This window comes from Schistocerca cancellata, chromosome 11, assembly GCF_023864275.1.
Source record: "Schistocerca cancellata isolate TAMUIC-IGC-003103 chromosome 11, iqSchCanc2.1, whole genome shotgun sequence".
NCBI classification, from domain to species: Eukaryota; Metazoa; Arthropoda; class Insecta; order Orthoptera; family Acrididae; genus Schistocerca; species Schistocerca cancellata.
Window position 1 is genome coordinate 149,072,746 of NC_064636.1, and position 20,608 is coordinate 149,093,353.

Genomic DNA, 20,608 nt, shown 5'->3' on the forward strand with positions numbered 1-20,608 from the left:
CGTACAAAAACTCAAAAAGTTTTTTTAGGCATTCACAAATGTTCGATATGTGCCCCTTTAGTGACTCGGCAGACATCAAGCCGATAATCAAGTTCCTCCCACACTCGGCGCTGCATGTCCCCATCAATGAGTTCGAAAGCATCGTTGATGCGAGCTTGCAGTTCTGGCACGTTTCTCGGTAGAGGAGGTTCAAACACTGAATCTTTCACATAACCCCACAGAAAGAAATCGCATGGGGTTAAGCCGGGAGAGCGTGGAGGCCATGACATGAATTGCTGATCATGATCTCCACCACGACAGAACCATCGGTTTTCCAATCTCCTGTTTAAGAAATGCCGAACGTCATGATGGAAGTGCGGTGGAGCACCATCCTGTTGAAAGATGAAGTCGGCGCTGTTGGTCTCCAGTTGTGGCATGAGCAAATTTTCCGCGGGATACGCGTGAAACTTGCCCACACGCGTTCAACCGTTTCTTCGCTCACTGTAGGCCGACCCGTTGATTTCCCCTTACCGAGGCATCCAGAAGCTTTAAACTGCGCATACCATTGCCGAATGGAGTTAGCAGTAGGTGGATCTTTGTTGAACTTCGTCCTGAAGTGTCGTTGCACTGTTATGACTGACTGATGTGAGTGCATTTCAAGCACGACATACACTTTCTCGGCTCCTGTCGCCATTTTGTCTCACTGCGCTCTCGAGCGCTCTGACGGCAGAAACCTGAAGTGCGGCTTCAGCCGAACAAAAGTTGATGAGTTTTTCTACGTATCTGTAGTGTGTCGTGACCATATGTCAGTGAATGGAGCTACAGTGAATTTATGAAATCGCTTCAATCATTTGTAATAGCCCTGTACATTCACATAGTTATGAAAGGCAAAATTAGTTATTAGTTTTAGTTTTCTGATTTTATTTTATTTCCTGGTTTTTGGCAGTCAGGCATTAATTTTCTTGTAGAACAATAAAGTTATTTTTGGGAATTTTCTAAAAAAAAAATTTTCTTTTATTCATCTTTTCTCCAGAGACAGTCAATTTATTTGAAACACTAATGGTATGTGTGAACTGTTTGCTGAATTCCAAGTGCATGGTTTTTATCTTCTGGCATGCATGGCATTATGCCATAACATAGAATGAAACATGAGATAATGCAGTACTGGTACTCCAAGAAAATTTGCAGCATGGAAACCACACTGAAAACCTTAATATCAGGTTCGGGCCTGAATATGGACGTACGAATGTGCACTTTCAGCCAAATTATGCATTTTAGTATGGTTTACAAAATGAAAGGCATTTGTGGCCATTGATTTGCTTTGGATGAAGAGTTGTACCTGTTTGTACAGTTCGGGTTCTGTAGACAACCAAAAACATTTTCACAGATGCACTGACTGTCTTGCCCCACTGCAGGATAAATGTATTAACAGTATGGGGATTGCTTTTGAAACAACAGACAATTTACTTACTTTTTTGCATGTGTTTCATTTTTGTTTCGTTGCCTTTTTCATTTGTTAAAATGCGAAATGCATATTTGCTAAGTGCCATGCTCTTAATAATCTGTAGTCAAAAGACCCGCCCCCCTCCCCCTCCCCCTGGTCACACACACACACACACACACACACACACACACACACACACACACACACACTAAGTTTTTTGCTGGAATATGTCTTATGAGGTTTTCACACAGGGAAAACAGCTCATCAGCCACAAATGCAAATGGAAAAGGTCTAAATACAGAGTAGGAATTGAAGCACTTTTTAACAAAACACACCGTCGCCCACAGTTCTCCAGCAGTTGCTTCTGTGCAGTGTGAGCATGGTCATCTGACAACACCCTGCTCTGCACGGCAAGTGTACACTAACTGAAATTCCTGCCACGTTTTCCCCAGTTCGATCCTGCCGCAAAAATCACCTGGCCGTAGCCCGAAGACTGATCGCAGTGCAACTGACACCGCCGGATTCTGTCGATGACCGACATCGTCCGAAGCTGACCGACCTTTTCGAATCGGTTCACTGCTATGTGTGGTAACAATGTAGCAAATTTCATTGCCCGATGACTATTTGTGGAATCGCAATCGATTTGTCTGTGTGGTGCAGTTTAGAAATGAAATGATCATACAGCAGTGGCAGGGAATCCCCACCCGCGGAAGATTGGCTCGCACGTTACGTGTCGTTCCAAATCCCCCCCACCACTCTTTGGTGAGTACGTGCTCAACTACTGTAGGGCCCCAGCCTTTGCAGCACCACCACCTTCTCTTTCTGTGCTGCAAGCCTACACTTAGACTACCTCTTACCTCCTCTGACGTTCTGTCAGATGTTTTCCGGTGCAGACCCTTCCTTGACTTCGTTTACAGTTCTGGTCTCAATTTCTGTTTTCACCCCCAGCTCTACAGTCACCTTCCATTCACCTTTCATTAACGATTATACACTATCGATTATTGGCTTTGACCTGCCATCTTTTCCAAATTTTACAGGGAAGGTCACCAGCCGTGGTGGATACTCCACCTCTGTGCCTTTCCACCCTGGCACCCTTCACTCTGTCGTAGTACGTCCGAAACCCAGCACAGTAGCCATCGTATCGTGGTGGAGGGGAGTATGGGTTCGTCAAGTACGTGCACAGTGGTAGCCCCCCGACCACACGGGGATCGCACTGTCGGTGCCCGCACTGCGCACTCCCCGCGTGTGCCGTGGAGTATGTGCCCGTCGTGACTGGGGCACGGGGACTCCCGACGACAGAATACTGGCGAGGTTGCTGCGGCTGGGTGACAACCACGGGAGAGCCCTTTGTCAGAGTGGGTGGCAGTGTGACAGATAATTCACACGTGGAGTGACTTAAACTGCTGGTGGGCACACGGCCCCAGCAGTCTCTTCCAAAGGAAAGGGCTCATACAATGCAACAAAATACAATCCCAATGCATTCCCTTCCCTTGCCGTACTGTGGGAGGAATGCGGGACTAGACAACAAAATCTTTCCCCCGATATTGATCTGTATCGAGCCCGACAGGGACACCTTTCTGGCCACAAAACCTGAATTTTTTGTGGAATGCAGTGAAGAAAAATATTAGAGAAGTTGCAGCCATCTCTAAGGTGAAGAGCAATTCACTCCAGATCAAAATGTAATCTCCTGCCCAGTCACTGGTGCTGCTCTTTCGTGAAAAGTTGAGTGACACTCCCGGGACTGTCACTCCTCACGAAGGTCTCAGTGTGGCCTGGGGTGTCGTCTTTCACCGTGATCTTCTTTTGAAATCTGACGATGAGCTGCGGGCCAACTTAGTGACGGGGTGTGCATTTCATCTGTCGTGTCCGTAGGGGTTCGAGGGAAAACTAGAGTTGCTACTGAGGCCTTCGTCTTGCCTTTTGAGGGTGATACGTTGCATGAGAAGGTCAAGGTGACAGTCTATCGGTGTGACGTGAAATCCTATGTTCCTCCTCCTACGAGATGCTTTAGGTATATGAAGTTGGATATACGTCTTACCGTTGCACTGCTACTGCTGCCTGCGAGGCTTGTGGACGTCTGCTGCATGCGAACGTTCCTTGTGCTCCTCCTCCCATCTGTGTGAACTGCAGTGAGTTCCACTCTCCCTGCTCTTTCTTATCCACATGTGCGTAATTGTGTCATACGCTCCAATTTCTCAGTGTCCTTTAGAGCCTCTGTGTGTTGTACGAGTGTGGTTTCTGAACAGAATAGAAAAAAAGTAATTACGTCACTGAGACTTTTTTATTTTTCCATGCACTTTTCCAACGATGTTCCAGTGCCTTAATCCCACCTCAAAAATGAGTTTCCTCCATGCCTGCAAAATAGTTGTCAACTCCGGCTATCGATTGTTTTGTTTGAAGTGAATCTTCATCCGCCAAGAAAAATTCTTAGTTTTTCGAAGAGATGCAAGTCTGACGGAGCCATATCTGATGTATAAGGTGGGTGTGGGAACAATTCGTACTTTAGTTCATGTAATTTTGTCCTGGTGACGGCATGTGTGTGCAGGTGCTCATTGTTTTGATGGAAGATTACTTGCTTCCATGCTTTTTCACGTATTTTTGATGCAATTTGTTCAGGAGGTTAGCACAGTATTCTCCAGTAATTGTTTTCCTAGGGGAAAATAATCTACGAACAGAATCTCTCTTCCTATCCCAGAACACTGATGCCATGATCTTTCCTGCTGAAGGAATTGTCTTTGCTTTCTTTGGTGGCAGAGAAACAGCATCTTTCCACTGCTTTGACTGTTGTTTCGTCTCTTGGGTATAGTAGTGCACCCAAGTTTAAACTGTGGTCTCAAACTGGCACCAAAAACCTTGTTTGTTTCTCCTCAACAGGCCAAACATTGTTCGAATATGTCCATTCATGTGCATTTTTGATCCACTGCCAAGAGTCATGGCACCCATCTTGCAGATGATTTTTTCATTTCTAATTCTTCAGTTACAATGAGATATACCCTTTCAGATGACATTTGGCAAGCGTGAGCAATTTCACACACTTTCAATTGGCGATCCTCTGTGACCATTCTATGTACTTTTGCAATGATTTCTAGAGTAGTGATACAACTCGGCTGACCACTGTGCGGATCATCGTATAAGCTCTCCTGACCAAATTTAAATTCATTTGTCCACTTGGCAGCAGTTGAATATGACGGAGCAGTCCCCCCCAGTGTATTCTGGAAATCGGCACAAATGTCCTTTGCTTTCATACCTTTATTTACGAAGTACATAATCACTGCTGGAATCTCGACTTTTTCCGTCTTTGAAAAACAGCTGTGCGGGAACGACAACGGAGCCACGTCACTGCCCCACATTTCTCTTCAGAGAGCACTGACGTGGCACATGTTTACAGGCAACAGCCCAATGAATATCACATGAGCAACTGGTTGCGCAACCACTGACCTCCCTGTGGTGATTCCGAGAACTTTTCAAACCACCCTCATATTTGCGGCTCAGAACATTGAGACAGAAGTGCTGAGGAGTCTCGTAGAGGTGCTTTTGTGAATAGTGCTGTAACATCAAAAGTCACGAGCACATCATCGCTTTGTAATTGCGTCTCCTCGAGTATTTTCAAATAATTGGCTGAGTTCTTAACGTGATGACAACAGTGCCCCACAAGGGGTTTTAAAAGTGTAGCAAAATATTTGGCCAGTCTGTAATTGTGTGAATTGAAGGTGTCCGGTATCTGCCCCAGAGGCAGCCCGCCCCCCCATTGTCGATTTTCTGCAGTCGGTACAGGCTCGGGCGTGCCGGCGCCCCGGGGTACGGCCACTTCTTCACTGCCTCCAGTAGGTATGAGACTCGTACCTGCACACGACGAGCTGCCTCCCTCCAGTGCAACGGTGAACAGTGCCGACAACCGAGGCACGTATGGCCCACGTCTTCTCCGATAAGCCTCCGGACAGAACTGTGACATCTGCAGGAAATATTCTGCGGGAAAGCACACGCTAGTAGGAGATTCGAGAAGCGACAAAATGGTGGAAACTGAGAAGAGGAAGAAGAGACATTTACTTTCCTGCAGTACTTGGGATTGCTGTCAGCCAAAATTGTGACGCTACTCACTACTCCGTAGAAATATCGGAACATGTGAGGCAATATTGACCCTATGACTTATCTTAGAAGAAAGATTAAGGAAAGGCAGACCTACGTTTCTAGCATTTGTAGACTTAGAGAAAGCTTTTGACAATGTTGACTGGAATACTCTCTTTCAAATTCTGTTGAATGGAATGGACAGTGTCTTGAAAGGAGGATATAAGATGAACATCAAGAAAAGCAAAACAAGGATAATGGAATGTAGTCGAATTAAGTCAGGTGATGCTGAGGGAATTAAATTAGGAAATGAGACACTTAAAGTAGTAAGGGAGTTTTGTTATTTGGGGAGCAAAATAACTGATGATGGTCGAAGTAGAGAGGATATAAAATGTTGATTGGCAATGTCAAGGAAAGCGTTTCCGAAGAAGAGAAATTTGTTAACATCGAGCATAGATTTAAGTGTCAGGAAGTCATTTCTGAAAGTATTTGTATGGAGTGTAGCCATGTATGGAAGTGAAACATGGACGATAACTAGTTTGAACAAGAAGAGAATAGAAGCTTTTGAAATGAAATGTGGTGCTACAGAAGGATGCTGAAGATTAGATGGGTAGATCACGTAACTAGTGAGGAAGTATTGAATAGGATTGGGGAGAAGAGAAGTTTGTGGCACAACTTGACTAGAAGAATGGATCGGTTGGTAGGACATGTTCTGAGGCATCAAGGGATCACCAACTTAGTATTGGAGGGCAGCGTGGAGGGTAAGAATCATAGAGGGAGACCAAGAGATTCAGAAGGATGTATGTTGCAGTAGGTACTGGGATATGAAGAGGCTTGCACAGGATAGAGTAGCATGGAGAGCTGCATCAAACCAGTCTCAGGACTGAAGACCACAACAACAACAACTCAAAAGATGGCACAAAAACTGTCTTGTGACCACCACTGAAGACAAAAGATTGGCTGTGCTTAAGAACCACCAATAGTGAACATACCAGGAGTCGATGGCATTGCTCGTGAGTGTGGCCGGCAGTACACTGGGCAAACACGGCACTGTATTTCAAAATGCTGCGAGGAGTGCTTCAAGCACGTGCAACTGGGACCGACAGAAAAATCAGCAACAGCAGAACTTAGCTTCGAGAAACACCACACCTTTGACTTTTGGAACACCGAGGTGCTTTGCCGAGCGACTGACTATCGGGACAGTGTCACGGATGAATCGTCAAAATATGGATTCGTGACAGTCGTGTAAATGGAGATGGAGGATACTGACTAAGTGTGGCATGGAACCTGGCACCGTCAGACTCGCCAGATGCAGCCGGAATGCACACACGGAGCTCCCGCCAACCCCACCACTGCAGCCTCGCCCCTCCCCACTGGCTGGGCTGTACACCAGCAGGTGAACTAGTATAAATATCACAGCATCGGCATATCGCGACACATCATCAGAAATCTCGCAGTATTTTGATGCTGCCATCTGGCTGGGGACCTGAGAGCTTTTCACTGACTTACATTCACATACACATATAATTGTTGCGTATGACAAGAATTAAATAATATGACAACTGTATTGTTCAATACTCGGGTCATAAGATTTCAGTACCTTACTTCATCTATGTATACATATGTACTCTGCAAGCACCCGTATGGTGTAAGACACAGAGTGGTGTGTACCACTACCAGTAACTTCCTTTGTTATTCATTTGCAAATGCAGCAAGGAGAAACCACTGTTAAATGCCTCTGAAAGAGTCCTTATTTCTCTTGTCTTGCCTTAGAGGCCCATACAAAAGTGTGTGTGTGTTGGTGTCGGTAGAATTGTTCTGCCGTTATCTGGAAATTCCTGTTCTCTAATCTTTCTCAAAAGTGTTTGGTAATCAACGTGTTTCCTCCATACATTCCTATTTCAGTTCACAAAGCCTCTCCATAACACTCGCTCCTTGACTGAACCTCCCGATAACAAAGCTAGCAGCAGGCTTTTGAATTTCTTTACTGCCGTACTTTAAACGGAATACGTAGTGGATGTAAGACTACTGGAGAATATTTTTGAGCATACGAGAGTACTTTTTAATCTGGCATACTAATGTTTTTGCAGTTTTTTGAATGTTAATTTTTTCCATGTTCTTCAGTGGTCTGGAAAGATTGCAGGAAACAAATAAAAATAAAAACCGTGTGAAGTGCGTGGGCAGTTAGTAATAAAATAAAGTTTGCCGAATCCTGAAAAAGCAGACCCCGTATTAGATGGGATAAACACTCGAAAAAGAAAGAATTATTTCTAGTATATATTGCTGCTTGAATAAATATGTATGTCAGTGGTATAAAACAGCATGTATTTCTGAAGCTGGAGCCAGGCATTTGTTTTAATTGCTATATTTCATTATATTATGTCTAAATAAATGTTGATATCCTGAATTCTAGTAATGTACAAGTGTTAAATGAATTTTTTTATACATTTTAATTTGTGTGATGCGGTTATAAGTAGAGACCACGTGCTTATAGTAGGAGTCTGGAACAGCCTGGCTGGGAACACAGAGTACAGCATTAAATGTGACCTGGACGAAATATGAGCAGCAGTAGCCAGGCTCGTGTGGGGTCTGTGGAGGATCTGCTGTGCCACGACTAGTCTGGGTTAACACATCTGTCGGCCTGCTGAAAAGAGAGCTGAGCAGATTATTTTTGACTGAAATAGTCTTGTATCTGTACCGACCTGTTGCTCACAAATTGCAGATCATCTCGCAGACAGAGTAAGCACAGGGGGCAAAAATTCCTGCGATTACTGGAGTCGGAGCAGTGCATTTTTTAGGCTAAAGTCAGGTTATAGACATTGTCGTACAATAGCCTCCAATTTGGTATCGGGATGTAGAGTACGTAGCTTTCAGTTTTCTATTCTATACACTGAATCGAGATTGTAATATATGGTGACCGCATTTCACATTTATTGTTCATTATTTAATGTTGCGTGGGAGAATTGTGGATTGTATGCCAATTGACAATAAACACAAAATGTCATTGATAAAATCACAATTTTAGTAATATGTAGTAAAATATTTGAGTTTGTAATTAGGTAAAATAAAGTTGTCGAATTTAGGAGTATTGTACTGTCCTGTAATCATACAAATGACCGTGAATCTGACTATGAGGGCAGTTCAGTGGTTGTTAATGTTAGTCGACAGAAACAATTTGTAAATGGCATTTAGTTGGCTCGAATAAATGGATAAGTAATCAGTTAAGATGTGTCCAATTTCATAATTTCAAGAAGTTACTCTTCAGTGTCCAATTTCATAATTTCAAGAAGTTACTCTTCATAAATTGAAAAACACGACTCGGCGTTTTTTTTTCAAAAGTGAAGACAACAGCATTTCTGCAGTGAACAGACGTGGACAACAGTATATTTCAACAATGAATATTACAGTCTAAGTATGGGCTTTGAAAATAGCTTTCCCTATTCTGAGTATAAGTAACTGAGTGGATTAAAAGGCTACTCACCAAGTGGTGGCAGGAGAACACACGTACGAGAGATATTACAGTTTGCTTGCTTTCGGAGGCAGAGGCTCCTCCTCCTGGCAGAAGGGTTGAAGGTGAAGGAAGAGGACTGGTGAGGTTTAGGAAAAGGGGCAGAGTTCAAGCAAGTCACCCAGGACCCTCAGGCAGGGGAGACTTGCCTGGTGGGACGACACGTTATACGATTTACAATTCCCCTCGATCAGTAACCAAAGCACAGACTATTTAAAATTTCAGTTGTTTTATTTGTTTAGCACGAGAACATGAATATTACAACAGACAGTCTCAGAAGAAATTAAGATAGAACAGGATTGTAACGAGTACAGTATATCGTCATTGAGGTAATTGGTACACTGACTGAAGTAGTTTGAGATGAATGTCATTAAAAGCTAGACAGGGAGGCAGAAGATGAAGATGATAACCCTGGCCGTACTTTTCCAGGGGAAAGAGCAACGCGACCAAGGTATCGCTGCCGGACGCGGTCGTGGTGGGCGGGGAGTGCGTGGCGCAAGTCGCGCCCGTCACGTGGCTCTGCCTCTTCGTCGCGGGCGTCTTCTGGCTGCTGCGTGCCGTCAAGGTGGCCTACCACCTGGTCCAGTTCTGGGACATCAAGGCCTTCTTCAACAGCGCCCTGCGCATCCCTGATGTGAGTTCCAGGGGCATGGGGGCTCCCTCCTCTCTGTTTGTTTACTTTTTAACACTGTCAGAATTATTGCTAGAGTTGTGAGGCCATGCATTTGTTAATTTTTCCATGTTAATCTTGTCTGAGATCCATAGCTGTGGATTCAGTTGTAGTAGTAGTAGTAGTTGTTGTTGTTGTTGTTCGGAAGACTTGTTTGATGCAGCTCTCCGTTCCAGTCTATATTGTGCTCACCTCTTCATTTCTCCATAGCTATTACATCATGCATTCATTTGAATCTTCTTGCTTTATCCATCTCTTTGTCTCCCTCTACACTCTTGACGCCAAAACTGATTAAATGTTGGTGCCTCAGAATATGTTCTGTCAATCAATCTGTTATTTTAATAAAGTTATGCCAAAAGTTTATTTCTGTCCGGTTCAATTTCGTAGTTGCTCCTCAGTTATTTGATATGCCCATCTATTCTTCAACATCCTTGTAGCACCACAAACACTTCCCAACACATAAATTTGTATTCTCTTTCTAAGAAATACTTTTCCTGCTATCACTAATCTGCGGGACACTTCGACTGTTTCCGTGTATTTTCCCATCTTCCTCTCCCTGCCCCTTTCCCCCTGCCACCCTCATCTGATTCCCTAAGCATTGCCTGATTAGTTCTTAATTGTACTACATTTCATTACCTTTGTCTTCTTTCTATTAGTGTTCAACCTATTTTCAAGAGACTGTACATACCATCGTTGGCGTCCACACAAATATATCCAAGAGACAGGAGACTTCTAGAATTGTTATTTTTGATGTAACTAATTTGGTGAGTTTGAATGTGTTGTGTCTGACGGATTATTGTCCGCTCAATAAATATGTTTCAATGCAGATACCTTTTGTACCTAAAAGGTAAACATATTTTATCAGTGTATGGAAAGTATATCTATTAACATTGCTGTTGCAGTTAGTGATGCCATGTTTTTTATTTAACAATCTGCAGTTACGTTCATGAATGATTAAATCCAGTGTATCCAGCCAGATAGGTAATACAGTTTTAAAATTCTCTCAGTGGGTATTTTTATTCACGCACCAATAATGTTGAGATGACACTGAAAATTTAAAAAAAATCTTAATTAGGTAAAAAGGAAAAAATCAAATTCACCAAGGAAATCCTGTTGTTTATAAAGAAAAATTTCAAACAAAAACTGTCGCTGATTGGTATTTCTGAAAGTATAAAAACAGGAAATACACTTTTAAAAATGTTGATTCAGTTTGATGACATCAGTTAATAAGACATCTGCCCCCCCTTCCCCCACTGCTTTACAACCCTTTGTGCCTGAAATGTTAATTGGTTTATTGCCATTGTTTGCAGACTTGCTAAGTTCATGGTATCCCTGCTGCTCCCCTGTAGGATACGTTGTAAGAACAGAAATAATTGATAAAAAAAGAGTTATGAATAAAGTACTACTCACCTTGGTGTGACACTCGATCTTGCTGCTTGTTACACAACTTGTCAAATCTTGGCACCAAATTAGATACAGCTACCCTCATTTCTTGAATTGCACTAGGTTTTTTCGACAGTCACTGCCAAACACCCACCTTCGCAAAGATATGAGGTTGCAAATAACTTGAGTGCTTTTGTGGTTGAGCTTGGAAACTCTGTCCTTATGGAATACAAAAATATCTGCAATACCATTGATGAAAACTTCACTTGCAGTGAAGAAACATGGTAGTTCTATGAGGGTAATCCCAAAAGAAAGGTCTCCTATTTTTGTAAAAGTACATAGACCAGTTTATTTCTACAATGGTTTACATCAATTTACAGCTTGAACATTTAGCTGTTTTTCGACATAATCGCCATTACTGTCGATGTATTTTTGTAGACACTGTGGCAGTTTTTGTATGCCCGTGTCATACCAGCTTGCCGCCATGCCGTTCAGAAAGTTATGAACCTCTTCTTTCACCTCGTCATCGGAGCTGAATCGCTTTCTGGCCAAATGTTCTTTTAACCCAGGGAAAAGATGATAGTCACTGGGCGCCAAGTCAGGACTATAGGGTGGGTGGGTGGGTGATTATGTTCCACTGAAACTGTCACAGGAGAGCAACGGTTTACCGACTGATGTGAGGGCGAGTGTTGTCATGGAGAATGTGTACGCCCTTGCTCAACATTCCTCTTCGCTGGTTCTGAATTGCCCGTTTGAGTTTTTTCTGGGTCTCACAGTACCTGTCAGTGTTAATTGTGGTCCCAGCGATTCAGCTCCAACTGAGAGGTGAAAGAAGATGTTAGTGACTTTCTCAACAGCGTGGCGGCGAGCAGTTTTCACCATCATGGACTGACTCCAGAATGAGATTTTCACTCTGCAGCGGAGTGAGTGCTGATATGAAACTTCCTGGCAGATTAAAACTGTGTGCCCGACCAAGACTCGAACTCGGGACCTTTGCCTTTTGCGGGCAAGTGCTCTACCATCTGAGCTACCGAAGCACGACTCACGCCCGGTACTCACAGCTTTACTTCTGCCAGTAGGATACGGGCGCTTGGTTTGTTCCCCCATGCAGCAACAACTTCCACTTTTGCCACAACTCTCTCTGCATTTCTCCGTAGCTGGCAGTCTTCCGGTCATCGACCCCAGCAGTTTGGTTTCTGGGAGCTGCCGAGGTAGTATCTCGTCTCCTACCTTCCAAACTTTACAGAAGCTCTCCTGCGAACCTAGCAGAACTAGCACTCCTGAAAGAAAGGATATTCCAGAGACATGGCTTAGCCACAGCCTGGGGGATGTTTCCAGAATGAGATTTTCACTCTGCAGCGGAGTGAGCGCTGATATGAAACTTCCTGGCAGATTAAAACTGTGTGCCCGACCGAGACTTGAACTCGGGACCTTTGCCTTTCGCGGGCAAGTGCTCTACCATCTGAGCTACCGAAGCAAGACTCACACCCGGTACACACAGCTTTACTTCTGCCAGTATCTCGTCTCCTACCTTCCAAACTTTACAGAAGCTCAGATGGTAGAGCACTTGCCCGCGAAAGGCAAAGGTCTTGAGTTCGAGTCTCGGTCGGGCACACAGTTGTAATCTGCCAGGAAGTTTCATATGCACTAACTGTTCGTAATGCCCAAATAGCATTATATATTGATTCTACATATCTTGAAATGTGCATATAATACAAAAGTCGGAGGCAGCCTTAAGATTTTGAATCTTTGCCCGATGTCTACATTTATTTGTGGAAATAATAGCAGTAAAAAGAATCAAAAATTGGTTATTCAGAAACTTTTTTTTTTCACTGGTTTTAACAGTGTGGTCAAACTGGAGATGGAAAAAACTAGTATGACTGAATAGCAGTCGCTCCAGCAATAATGGCCATCCCGAATGTCGTGTCTCTAGTTTTATTACTGGTGGTAGAGTTGTGGTGGGCACAAGCACTGACCGGCTGAATGTTGTGGTACAGCCAACAGCCAAATTATAGGAGTCCGATCCCAGTCGGCAGGAGGGAACCGGACGGGATACTGCGGTGAGGATCTAGAGTGCTGAGAAAATGTCTTTAACAATAATACATTTACTGTCCAGTAATACGAGAGTGTCTTCCACAACACTGTGGACCGGCAGAGCGGCACCTCGGAGGCAGCGGGAGGCCGGTGTGCACTCGTCTGGCAGTACTGACGGTGCAGTGACGCGTCAGGTGGCGGTCGTTACACGCGGGGCGGCTGTCGCCCCGTGGACTCTGGCGGCCACAGCTCTACGTATCGGCCTCCGCAGTGCACTCGTCGGTGTCGAAGCTTTGCGTTCGGGAGCCGTGCCCCGGGTCCACCTGAAGTATTCGCCGGCTCGCAGGGGTCGGCTCTCGGCACCCTTTTGGGAAACGGGAACCGGTGGCACGGGTGTGACCACGGAAAACGGGATGTGCAACTCCGGTGCAGTCCGTCTCCAAAGCAGATGACAGTCAGTGTCCAGGTCTAGCCTCCGGTAAGCCTAATGGGTGACGGCGGTTTCCGTGCCCCGTCATCGTGGCTTCGGAAGTTGGCAGTGCAGCTGCCAGCGACAGTATCCTTTGGGCCGGAATCGTGCCTCCGTAGACGATTGGAGATTGCTAGGTGTGCCGAGCGTCGACCTCTGTAGCCTCCCCTCTCACTGGATAACTGCAACTGACACGCGGGCCGAGACTACGCACTGGGCAGTCACCAATTTGCACTCGGACGTTTGTTAAGGAGGGAGGGGTATGTATGTTGGCGCTTCCCGTGTGCTCTGTGATAGTGGGGACGGATGTGACATCGTGTGTGTCAGTTTTCTCTTGCTGTCAGCTCTCCTAGTGGCTTCAGACTTTTGCAACTTCACCTTTCGGAAACTCTTTTCTGCCATTTCATCACCTTAGTACTTATTGTCACATTGTACCTAACCTTTCTTATGACACACTGCTCTGCCATTATAATTGTGGTGTCACCGCCAGACACCACACTTGCTAGGTGGTAGCTTTAAATCGGCCGCGGTCCATTAGTACATGTCGGACCCGCGTGTCGCCACTGTCAGTACTTGCAGACCTAGCACCACCACATGGCAGGTCTAGAAAGACGGACTAGCACTCGCCCCAGTTGTACGACGACTTTGCTAGCGACTACACTGACGAAGCCTTTCTCTCCATTGCCGAGAGACAGTTAGAATAGCCTTCAGCTATGTCCATGACTACGACCTAGCAAGGCGCCATTAACCCTATCTGGAGAGAGTCTAATTTGTATCGTCAATAGCGATGTACTACAATGATGGAATAAAGATAAGTATTAACTTAGATACGTACTTTTCTCTATAGCTTTCACAAAGTATCCTGTTCCAGTCTTCACGCCAGTCGGTGCGAGTTGACGCGTGCCCCTCGGAAACCTCACCCTGTGTCTAGACTGTCTTGTCTAGACACAACAATAATCTGTTCATCATAAGAATAAACCTGATGTAATCAAACACAAATGGGGTGATTGGTCAGAAGCCGTAGCACACACGCATACTACTGCTCTTAGAAGTAGGTCCTACTTATCTGTCAGATATCTTATTACTAAGTTATGTTAAATGAAACTTTAAGATATTCAAATGTATTAACAGTCATCAACATTTTTCTTAATCACGCTTTAGCTACATAGATCAAAAATTGTGTACAGTCACAGCCTCTGCAGTGTTGTTCTCAGATTGTCGCGCTGTTAATGCACAGTGTGTAAACTGCTGAGGCTGCTTTCTGTTCCGTAGTGAAACATGCATGTGGAACACGGTTAAAAAGTGCCGAGAAATAGGCTGTTCTTAATGTCTTTCTTAAATTTATGGAGATAATTGGTTTTGGAGTTTTCCTGTATACACTGCAGTTGATAAAAAACCCCTCATTGAACGTGTAGCACAGTCGGTAGCGTAATACAGTGTGAACGAATTGCAGTTATTCGTGTGTTGGTTCAAATCTCCCTAGTATCATTTTGTTTTTTCATTCAATTTGAAATACCTACATCTCGTGATTGTAAAACTCATCATTTTTCATGAATAATGCATGTCGTCTTGTTTCTAATTACATATTGGATGCGAAATTCCTGTTTCCATTTTAAATAAAAATTCTTAATTATCAATGTTTTATGAAATACTGTTCATAAAAGTTGTTTAAATTAAGAAAACATAAAAATTTAATTTTTTAGGGCAACAATGAAAAGCCAAATCCTCTTCATTGGGGCCATGTCCATAATTTTATACCACAGAAGTAGATGAGTATCGTAGAACCACGAAAAACAGTCCTTTTCACAGCATCGTGCACGTCATGCAAATGCTGATATGAACCCAAGAGAACTGATCTGGAACCAAGTTGAGGGATTTGGTCCGAGAAGTAACGAGACTGTTAAGCTTCTAGACATGCTGGAACTAACGCACACAGCTTTTTCACACGTCACTGCCGAACGCTGGTGGGACGTAGAACGGCTCTTCATAAAAGAAGAAGAGAAAATGCTGTGCCAGGTTGGCTTTGTGTATTCTGTTGCTGATAGGCCCATTATCAATTTAGCAGGTGACACTTCCAGAACTGAAACGTATTTCTCGAATTCAGATAAGAAAGGAGGTGAGAGATTACAACACCAATGATAGTAGGTAATACCTTCAGTGGCTTCAATATTTAACTGTACGGTGATATCCTTCAATACTCTCTTAGGTTTCACACAGCTTATGCAGAAAAATTACCCTGTAATTAACTCAGGAATTTTCATCATTCTTGTTATTAATTACAATAGTACATTAGCTAAAAATGATAACATTGTGCGGTTTTCGTCCAGTCGTCTAAGGAGCATATTGTGGAAGATTTGCAGTGTATTATTTCAGTCTACTTAAAATTTAAATGACATTCGAAGCTGTATTGCTCCTCTGCTCGTCTCGTTTTACGTGTGAACTGCAGCTGTACCAGCTGACCGGCCAGTGCTGTCCAAGTTAAATGCGCCGCTAAAGCTGTTGTCCTGTATTACCGCCCAGTCGATGTGCCCGTAAAGCACAGCACAATATGTACCCTTATTATCGTAGTTGACAGTACTCGAGACAGCTTGGCTGCAGCCCCATGTGAAATAGAAATCCAGTGACGTTCCAGCAAATGCGGAAGAATACACAGTGCAATGTTTACATCAGGTTTATTCTAATGATGACCAGACTATAGTATAGCAGATGCTGAGAGATACGTTGCATCATTACTCTTCACTCCTCGACTCGGGCGCTTGGTTTGTTCCCCCATGCAGCAACAACTTCCACTTTTGCCACAACTCTCTCTGCATTTCTCCGTAGCTGGCAGTCTTCCGGTCATCGACCCCAGCAGTTTGGTTTCTGGGAGCTGCCGAGGTAGAACTGGGATGAATTTTTAGTGTCTATCAGTGTTACTACCCTGGCATGTAGCGGAATTTGTCCAGAGGTGCAGCACCAGGATGTCACATCAGGATAGACTAGCACGGAGAGCTGCATCGGACCAGTCTTTGAAATGGAGATAACAACAACAACAACTACTACTACTACTACTACTACTGGGGGGGGGGGGGGGGGGGGGGGGGGGGACGAGTTAAAAGTTTGAACTGTAGAGAGAGTGTCTTTTCAAAGTTTAATGGCAAAATATCAAATAACAGAAGTGTTACTAACTGACGTTGCAGTCGGAGCTGGACAACTTGACGTGGCACGAGGTGCAGCGGCGCGTGCGTGAGGTGCAGCGCGAGCAGCAGATGTGCATCCACAAGCAGGACCTCAGCGAGCTCGACATCTACCACCGCATTCTCAGGTCAGTCGCAGCCGGCAGGAAGTCGGTCCGTCCCACCCTGTCCCAGCAAAGTGCCTACCACTGTGCCGAACGGCTCATTGTATGTGGTCTGGGTATTTCTGATTCCAGGACGTTTCTGTATGAGCTAGAGAGAGTTCTCGGTTCACTTTATACAATGTACCAACAATTAGTTGTATATGGTAACTTTAATATTAGTATCATCAGCTATAGTGCGAGGAAAAGAATGTTGGGAGATTTCCATAATTTGTATCGTCTCAACTAAAGTGCTGGGGAACAGTTGCACAAACATAGGCACTGCTTTAGTAAAAGGGTAAATACCTTTCGCGCACAAATTTTAACACTAAAACGAATTCTTCTACATCGTAAACAACAATTCACATTTATACTGTGCAGAACAATGTATTAATATTATAATTGCAAGAGCAGGTAATTTTCTCTCTGTGTCACCCAAGTACAAGTTTGACATAACTGTACACAAAAGAAGCTGACTGTGCATTGTGATTGGTTTTACACACATTTTGTAGGGTAGGTTCAGACGTGAGACTAGGGGTTTAGAATCTTGAATCTTGGCAGTTCGAGCACGCGCGCGCGCATACATACACACACATTAAATATAATTTAAAATTAATGATATGAATATAATAGAGGGAAACATTCCATGTGGGAAAAATATATCTAAAAAGAAAGATGATGAGACTTACCAAACAAAAGCGCTGGCAGGTCGATAGACACACAAACAAACACAAACATACACACACAATTCTAGCTTTCGCAACCAACGGTTGCCTCGTCAGGAAAGAGGGAAGGAGAGGGAAAGACGAAAGGATTTGGGTTTAAAGGGAGAGGGTAAGGAGTCATTCCAATCCTGGGAGCGAAAAGACTTACCTTAGGGGGAAAAAAGAACAGGTATACACTCGCGCACACACACACACACACACACACACACACACATATCCATCCGCATATACACAGACACAAGCAGAAATTTGGCCTTTACAAATGTCTGCTTGTGTCTGTGTATATGCGGATGGATATGTGTGTGTGTGTGTGTGTGTGTGTGTGTGTGTGTGTGTGTGTGTGTGTGTGCGCGTGTGCGCGAGCGCGTGAGTGTATACCTGTCCTTTTTTTCCCCCTAAGGTAAGTCTTTCCGCTTCCAGGATTGGAATGACTCCTTACCCTCTCCCTTTAAACCCAAATCCTTTCGTCTTTCCCTCTCCTTCCCTCTTTCCTGACGAGGCAACCGTTGGTTGCGAAAGCTAGAATTTTGTGTGTATGTTTGTGTTTGTTTGTGTGTCTATCGACCTGCCAGCGCTTTTGTTTGGTAAGTCTCGTCATCTTTCTTTTTAGATATAATTTAAAATTATTTAGAAATGTTTATCCCCTAACAACAGAGTTTTTTAAAACTCATTAAAGAACAGCAGTGGCAGGATGTTTATAGTGCCAATAACATAAATAATATATATAATGCTTTTGGTAACGTGTTTCTGGTTCTCTTAGCTTGCTTTCCACTAGGACTTTTAAAACAGGGTACTGTCACTAACAGCTGACACGGGTTGCTGACTGACAGGATCGTATTGTATAGAAAAAAGTGGGTGTTATGTCAGGACATTAAAAATTGTCACAATTGAGCTGCAGTAAGTTATTACAAGCAGTACTGTAAATTTCTTAGAATGCTATTAGGAAGGCAAAAAGCTTGTGGTATGCAAATAGAATAGCTAATTCTCAAGGTACAAGTAAAACCCTATGGTCAGTTGTGAAGTGTCTGGTAACAGTATTTAACAATCATTTTCTGAATGTAGCAGCTGAATTAAATAAAAGCCTAGACTGTACTGGAAATGGTATAAAAGTAGCTTTCCAAGACTTGATATCTGAATTACACCCCTGTGACACTCACAAGAGTGTCGTTGAGTCAATAATTAAATCACCGAAGACTAAGGACTCTGATGGGTATAATGGGGTATGTAGCAGGATACGGACTGGAGCACTGTAGTGCGTATGTTAGCCCACTAATTAGCCATATTTGGAATTCTTCTTTTAGCAACAGCCAGTTCCCCGAATAAGGAAAGCAGTGAACAACGAAATTGCTTCGTAAAAAATGTGGAAGGGATGTTTTAGACTATTTCAGACCTATTTTTATGCCATCAGTGTTTGCAGAGGTATTGAAAAGGCTGTTTATATAAGGGTAATTGATCATTTCGATACCTGCAATTTGGTATCAAATGTAAAGTTGAGGTTTAGAAGTGCTTTAACAACTGAAAATGCTGCAGTCTCTCTTCTTCCTGTGGCAGTGGACAGGTCGAACAAAAAACTGCAGAACACTAGCAATCTTCTTAGATTTAATGTGCGCATTTGATAGTGTCGATCACAAAATGATACTGCAGAGTAGTAGCACAAAACTGGTATGTGTCATACTCTTTAAGAACAAACAGTGAAGGGTCATTTTCCACAGTAATGAAAAAGCCTATGAGGGAGCATCTGAATGGTGTGTGTGTGTGTGTGTGTGTGTGTGTGTGTGTGTGTGTGTGTGTGTGTGTGTGTTGTGGGGGGGGGGGGGGGGGGAGGGGGGAGCTGAATGCAAATGTGCGAGGAAGACCTCAGTGAGCTCAACACCTGTTGTCATATCCTCAGAAAAAAGGTTCCCAGGAGGAATGGTTTGTATTTAGGGATATGACATGAATGCCCATTGAAACAAAAAACTTTATATAGACATATGACCTATTGTAAGTGATTGTGAGGTAGAACACATTTAATGTACATTTGTTTTTCCATTAAAATTTCAAATTGATGTGTGACAATATTTTTCTTCTCATAAGTACATCATTTTAGAGATGACCAGTAACTCTGCACCGAGATTCTTTACAGAATCAAACTCGAACATTTAAAAGAACTCTTAATGTCTGATGAATGGGGACATCATCTAAAATGGGGAAGTTGGTCGCCTTTAGAAGCGTCGCAGGCTAGTATTGGAGAGGAGACGAGGATCTGGGCCCACGTGGCCACATGTTGGGGTTCTACTGCAAAACACCACCCCTCGCCCGACATATTCCTTTCACTGTTGGAGCTCTTAGCTGCTACCTGCCTCCTGTGAGTCATTATTGCTTGTTGACATCAAACACACTCACATTAATGTTACTGGACCAAGTATATTTCTTATAATTTAGCTGCAGCTGCATTTGTCACAATGTCTGTTTTCAGCAATATATTGTACATTGTCTGCCTGGAAGCCAAACAGGTTCAATCTGACGATATTAAATTTTCCCACAAAATTCTCGTACGCGAGTCGCGATGTGGCAGTCATTTTCTGCACACCCGTGCCCTGAGAGTGACTCGTCGGCTTGGCCCGCAGGTTCAAGAACTACATGGTGGCGATGGTGAACAAGTCCGTGCTGCCGCTGCGGTGGCGCGTGCCCTTCCTGGGGGAGATCGTCTTCCTGACTCGCGGACTGAAGTACAACATCGAGCTGCTGCTCTTCTGTGAGTACCGCGCCTGCACTGTGTGGCAGGTAGGCCGGTGGCAATAGTGCACCCTATTTGTTGTTCTTACTGCTTACTCAAACTCAAGCGATTAGAGAGAAAAACGAACAAAGTATGGAACAGAGATAACCTAAAGTCTGAAGAACTAGTGATCCCTTATGCACGGAAAACTGATGAGATGGCATCAAACATTATTCCCGGGAGTACTAACGAGGAGTGGAAACAAATCAAAGAAGGCATACATAAAGCAGCAGAAGAATTTATTGGGAAAGCCAAAC

The 20,608-nt window shown here is 43.8% G+C and overlaps 1 protein-coding gene across 1 annotated transcript in view; it reads left to right on the forward strand.

Moving 5' to 3' along the window:
• LOC126108378 (autophagy-related protein 9A) overlaps positions 1-20,608 on the forward strand; it is a 167,451-nt gene that overhangs the window by 35,706 nt on the left and 111,137 nt on the right. The window contains exons 4-6 of the mRNA XM_049913591.1: positions 9,426-9,630; positions 16,732-16,856; positions 20,203-20,330. Coding sequence (XP_049769548.1) covers positions 9,426-9,630; positions 16,732-16,856; positions 20,203-20,330 — 458 coding nt within the window. The remainder of the gene's footprint in view (positions 1-9,425; positions 9,631-16,731; positions 16,857-20,202; positions 20,331-20,608) is intronic.